This window comes from Hipposideros armiger, unplaced genomic scaffold (assembly GCF_001890085.2).
Source record: "Hipposideros armiger isolate ML-2016 unplaced genomic scaffold, ASM189008v1 scaffold_381, whole genome shotgun sequence".
Classification (NCBI taxonomy): Eukaryota; Metazoa; Chordata; class Mammalia; order Chiroptera; family Hipposideridae; genus Hipposideros; species Hipposideros armiger.
The window spans coordinates 943,445-949,561 of NW_017731731.1; the positions used below are offsets into that span (position 1 = coordinate 943,445).

Below are 6,117 nucleotides of genomic sequence, written 5' to 3' on the forward strand. Positions count from 1 at the left end.
AGTCTCTTTACAAGCATGTATGTAGGGTCCAAAATCGGGACAATTGGTCATATGATACTAGTTTTTACTCTGAAATCAAAGGATCTTGGTATTTTCTCTCAGGCGTGTGCTGGGTAGCATCAGGTCACCAGGGACCGCTGACTGGAAAATCAAGCTTTCATCCAAAACTTTTTTCCGTTCCTCACCTTACTTTCTTCTCCTGATGCCAAGTGTTAACATTCACTTTTATTGCTGAGCACCTGTTTTTACCTTTTGGAGATCTGGCAGTGGTTTCTCCAGGGGATCGTCCAGGCATCTTTAAAACAATACTGACACCTGCCCCCTCACTCCTCCCCAACCCCGCCCCCGGAATTCGATGGAACTGGTGGGAGGTGTGGCCTGGGCAGCCAGGTGTTTAAATGCCCCCTGGTGATCCTATGTATGGCTGAGAACCAGTGATGGTGGCTCCACTGTAAACCACTTCTCAAGGGCTCAACTAAGCAAGTCTGTGTCTTTTTCTACTTCTATGTCCCACAATTATTGGTTTCCTTTCCGCTCTCATCCCAAAATAGAAATCCACTCTTCCTCGGAGATCCTGGGTTCTGCCCTGGGGAGGGTCACTCACCTCATAGGGCTCTTTGCTGGGCCTGCACTTTTCTATCTGGTAGAGCTGGGTCTTGCAGCAGACGCTGTCCTGGATGTCGGATTTCTACCGGAGAAGAAGAGAAAAAAGCACGGCTTAACTCACAGGAAATAGAAGTGTTCATTAAGCACAGTCATTAATTTTTAAACCGGTGCTTGGCTGGGAAAGAAAGTGGTTGGCAAGACTGTTAATTGCAATACAAAGCTTTATGGGAGGCCTCCTGCAGGCAGGATGCAGCATGGGACAGCCCTGGCCCAGAGTCAGGAGACCTACTTCTGCTCCTGGCTCTGCCAGGTAAGGGCCAGGTGACCCTGGGCAGGTCACTGTTCCTTGCTGGCCTCAGTTCTTTCATCTGTGCAATAAAGACTGCTCTAAGATGTGAAAGCAGAAACCAAATATGGGAGCTGGGGACTTACTTTACTGAACTGCTAAGTAGTAGACAGATCTTGCTTATTTGCTTATTTAAAAAGAGCCCTAGTCCCTACCTGCTCCCCGCACCCCAATAGAAGTCACAGCAATTCATAATACAGCTTAAAGAAAAAGCAGACAACTGCACCTAAGACGGTTGGGTCCGATTTAGGTGCTGGTCAATCGGGAGACAAGTGAAAATTAAATGACTGATTAATGAATTTATCTACCAACCATGGTAGTCACTAATGTCCTTACAGGATCTCCAAATTAAAAATCCATGCTTTAGAAAAAGGAAACAAGAATCAAGAGAAAGGCGGAGACATGGCAAATAATTAAGGTCTCATATTTTACTTTTTAGTTCAGTAGCTTCGTTTTCAAAATTATACATGAGTTGTTAGGAACTGGTTGATAAGATTAATAGCGGGGACGGTGCATGCAGTGTAATTACATTAGCCATCTGTGGGAATGACTGAGCGGACCAGCTGTGGTTGTCTGTGGGCATTAATTCACTCCAGTTAAAAGCAGCCACTCACCTAGAAGCAGGTTGTCAGACCAGGTATGTCCTACAATTTAAGGGTTAGGTGCGAAATGGACACAATAAAATAAGAAACATCTCCAGTTAGAACTCCATGAGCTGAGTTCCCAGAGAACGTTCTCAGCAGACACAGTCACGCTCAGCTTTGCAACATGGCAGGACTTGCCAAGTGGAGGAGCAGAAACACAGCAGATGACAAGACCCAGACAAATCAAGACACAGCCCAAGAGCTCCAGACAAACGTTTCTCTCATTTGGGATGAGCTGCGTGAAAGTTTAGGAAGCGTGTGAGTAACCAAGTTTATATCCAGAGATGTGGTGATAGACACAGGAAAGGAAGTACTTAAAAAACTAAAGTCCCTCTGAGATCTTATTGATCAGCGTCCAAAAAATGAGTTCTGCCAAAAGGAGAATGTTTGAATCTGTGAGCTTACTTAGGAAAGCGGCAATGTCCTCCTTTAAATAGGTGAAATCATGGACTTCATAGTCAGTTTCATGGAAACACTTTCTAAAAACTAATTTTTGAACAATATTCATCATTTGAAAAAATAAATCAGTGTGTTGATCCTCTTTTCTTCCTTTGACTTGAGAACTATGTAAATTCTTAACTATCGTCCTCTAGTATGGTGGTCCCAAATGATGTGACCTTGAGCCCACGTAGGCGAAAAAGTTGTACACAGTTGCCTACAATCTATGCATATTTATTTATAAATTATAAGCAGGCAGCACTACACTAATATATCATGCATATTATAAAATGTATAACAAAATAGGAATTAAAAATAAGAAAAAATGAGGGACATACAGTTTTTTATATGACACTGTCTCTAAAATCTAGCCTGAAAGCTGCATATTGGTTCCCATCAGAAATGTCATCTCATCTCTACTTACATGAAGCATTTTTTTTTGTTTCCATAAAACTGCTCTTATTTTTAAAAGGCTGTTACAGTTGAGAATGTTTCTTCTTCGTTGAGAATGTGTACGTCTCTCCTTTGGTGGTTCACCCAAAAAAGAAATTCTGTGGATAACTTCTTGTTGAAGCAAAATGTAGCAGATACCCTATGCTGAATCAGCTTAGAAACACCTGTACTTTCATCCAACTGTTTAACAAACGTTCCACCAAGTTTCTTTATCTATTCAGCAATCCATGGCAGGGAGAACATCATTTCCCCAGTTGTGGGTAGATTTTCATCTCTACCTCTAATATAAAAACCTCACAAAAGGTGTCTAAGCCTATTGCTTAGTGGAAATTAGTGAAATATTGGGCTGATTGTCACATGACTTTAAGTAACACTGAAAAAACTCTAGAAGTTCATCTTCGTGCTCTGGATTCTAAACATCTTCCTAACAGTAATGACCCCACACAATCAGATCTCAAGGTGCCATACACACAAGGTGAAGGTCATCCTTCATGACAGGGGGAAAGAAATCAAATTTCAGATGGGCTTCCTGACACTCCTGAATTTCTATGGCGGATCTCCTGTTAGAGCTGGTCGNCTAACTGGTTCCATTCGCTTTCTAGGTTCCAAGGGAGAGAAGTCAGATCATCTAGTAATGGCCTGTAATTTAATTAGCAGGAGTATTGCCGCACTTTGGAGAAAACAAATGGATCACAGGAGATTGAAATGCTGTTTTCCCATTAGTGTTCCTATTTAAACTCCAACTGTTAAATATTTCAACAAATGTTTAAAACACCATGCATTTTTTTGGGCCAAAGGAAATAATCATCCGAGAAAAATCATTTGGATGGAAAAAGAGGCCCCTATCCCACCACCGTTCCGACATTTTCAAACACACAACCGCAGGGCAACCAAGGACAAGGGCTTCAGCCAAGTGGCTTAGAGGCCACTTAGGGCACAGACATAGGGTCACGTGGGTGATGCATTGAAGGCTGCAGTGTTACTTAAGGCCCTGAAGAGTCAAATGCAAACCGAGAGAAAGGAGGGCCTAACGGTGACTTCTGCCTCCCCTGGACCCCAGCCGAGGTGACCACCCTCAGAGCAAGTGACCGTACGTAATGGGTCCCTCGCTGCCTTAGGGCACAGCTATGTGGTGATGACAGTGCAACCTGTGTGTTATGTTACAGGTGTTCCTCCGACTTTCATTAAGCTAGGTGTCCCACCTGGGATGTCCCACCTTCTCCAGCTGCTGTCCCAATTCTATCTGTTTTCTAAGACTTGGGTCAAGGTCCACTTGATTCTTTCAGGTGTTCATGTAGCAAATATTTATTGAGCACCTACTGTGTGCCGGGCTTTGTGTAGGCTCCAGGAATACTGTGAGGAGCAAAAGGGACACAGTCCTTGCTCTTAAGAAACTCATAGTCTAGAGGAGGGGAGAGACATTAATCAAATAACCCCTGAACACATGAAACCCTGCAAATGGGACAAGCCCCAGGATACAGAATGTGCTGTGACAGCCTGTCCTGGAGGGATGTGACCCAATGGCAGAGGTCTATGAGGAACTGACACTGCCTTGGGATCTGAAGATATATAGACATAAACTTGGTAAAAAGAGGAGGGGAGAACATTCTGGAAGAACAAACAGAATGTGCACAGCTCTGGGAGCCCAGAGCACAGAAATCCGAAAGCCTGTGGGACTGAGCGCAAAGCAAGGAGCCAGTCCGACCCACGACATAGTGGCCGCATCAGAGTTTACCTTCCAGATTAAGGAAGCCTTCAAAGGTTTTGAGCAGAAAAGGGACATGATCCAATAACTCAGTCTGGCTGGCATGGGGAGAAGTGAGTGCCAGGCAGTCATGGGGAAGTGGAGACACCAGTTAGGAGGCTGTGGCAGAGGCCCCCGGGGAAAGGTGATGGTGGCTGCGCCCAGGGTGGGAAGACGGGGATAGGGAAAAGAGCTTTAGGAGTCAAACTGGCAGAACTCGGTGACAGCCTTGCTCTGGGGTGAGGGAAGAGAGTTAAAAGGACACCTGGGTTCCTGCCCTGTACTGAGGGTGGGGCTGGTATCTGGAGACAGAGAATGGGGTCAGGGCTGGTTTCAGGCAAGCTAGATTTGAGATACCTTCACTCATGCAAGAGGACGGTTAGTAAGCAATTGGCCAGAGGGGTCTGGAGCTCAGGGGCGTCTGTCCTCTCCACCACCTCCAGTCTCCTGCTCTCATCCTAAAAGCCACGCATGGGCTTGTAGTGCAGCCCCGGCCCACGCACCCACCTTCCAAAAGCTCATGTCCATCCTTATCATCTCGGGCCTGATAGCCTGTCTCCGAGGATGGAGGCCTCCAGCCTGGGGTTGAGGCTCAGCCCTACCTGACTGCTCTGACTCCACACCCCTCCCCTACTTCCCCACCTTCACTCCTCCCCAACCCTGTGCATCCTTCGGGCAGAGGCCATGTCCTCTCCTTTTCTTCATTGCCAGTGTCATCGACAGAGAGATCTATGCTCACTGTCTTCACTTCCCCTCTTCCCACTCCCCCTAAATCCATGCCATCTCTTTTCTGCCTTTGCCACCTCCACCAAGCTGTTCTCTCTAAGGTTCCCAGGACAACCAGCTGCTCAGCTGACACCACTGACCATTTTATACTTGACTTTTCCCACGGTCTCCCTGGCATGGTTCCCTACGGGGTCCCCTGCACCCTCTCTGGGTGCCCATCATGTTCGCTGGTTTCTCTGTCACCAGTGTTTCCTCTTTTCTGCCTCCTTAACTCGTGCCATCCCCCAGGCTCTGTCTAGATTGGACAGCTGCGCCCTTGTCCCCTGGCCTCGACGCTAAGGGTGGCCCCTTCTCAGTGCTCCCATCACATTTACATGTGGCACCCGTGTCTCCTGCCTCACTGGATTGATTGTCCAGGCCGTGTCTCACTTGTTTTCTCTTGCTGCCAAGGAGCTGAGCACAGCTCTCAGTGACAACATCACTGCAGCCTTACACTCAAGAAATAGCCGGGAGCACTTCCTTTCCCGGTGACATGCAAGGCTTGTGGAATCAAGATGAAAACTCTGAGCTGGAAGATGGAAGAGGGAAGGGGGCGAGCTCATTGGCCTCACAAAGGGCACAGATCCAAAGGGTCACTTTTTGATTTCTCCCCAAATGGAATTCCTGGGTGTCGCAGGACAGGCTCCTTTGGAAGGGGGACTCAGGGCGCATGAGGAGGCTGCCGGGGGAGGGGGGGCAGGGATCAGAAGTGGGTTCCCAGGAAAGTCACTGGGAAGGCAGAGGACCCCTGCCTGACGACAGCGGTCACCTTGTGCTCCTGGCCCTGGGGCTGGAGTCCCCAGGGAGTCTCTTTACAAGCATGTATGTAGGGTCCAAAATCGGGACAATTGGTCATATGATACTAGTTTTTACTCTGAAATCAAAGGATCTTGGTATTTTCTCTCAGGCGTGTGCTGGGTAGCATCAGGTCACCAGGGACCGCTGACTGGAAAATCAAGCTTTCATCCAAAACTTTTTTCCGTTCCTCACCTTACTTTCTTCTCCTGATGCCAAGTGTTAACATTCACTTTTATTGCTGAGCACCTGTTTTTACCTTTTGGAGATCTGGCAGTGGTTTCTCCAGGGGATCGTCCAGGCATCTTTAAAACAATACTGACACC

General features: G+C 47.0%; 1 protein-coding gene across 1 annotated transcript in view; it reads right to left on the reverse strand.

Moving 5' to 3' along the window:
• Nucleotides 1-6,117, reverse strand: part of HUNK (hormonally up-regulated Neu-associated kinase) — a 127,463-nt gene that overhangs the window by 16,799 nt on the left and 104,547 nt on the right. Inside the window, exon 8 of the mRNA XM_019662810.1 lies at nucleotides 605-688. Coding sequence (XP_019518355.1) covers nucleotides 605-688 — 84 coding nt within the window. The remainder of the gene's footprint in view (nucleotides 1-604; nucleotides 689-6,117) is intronic.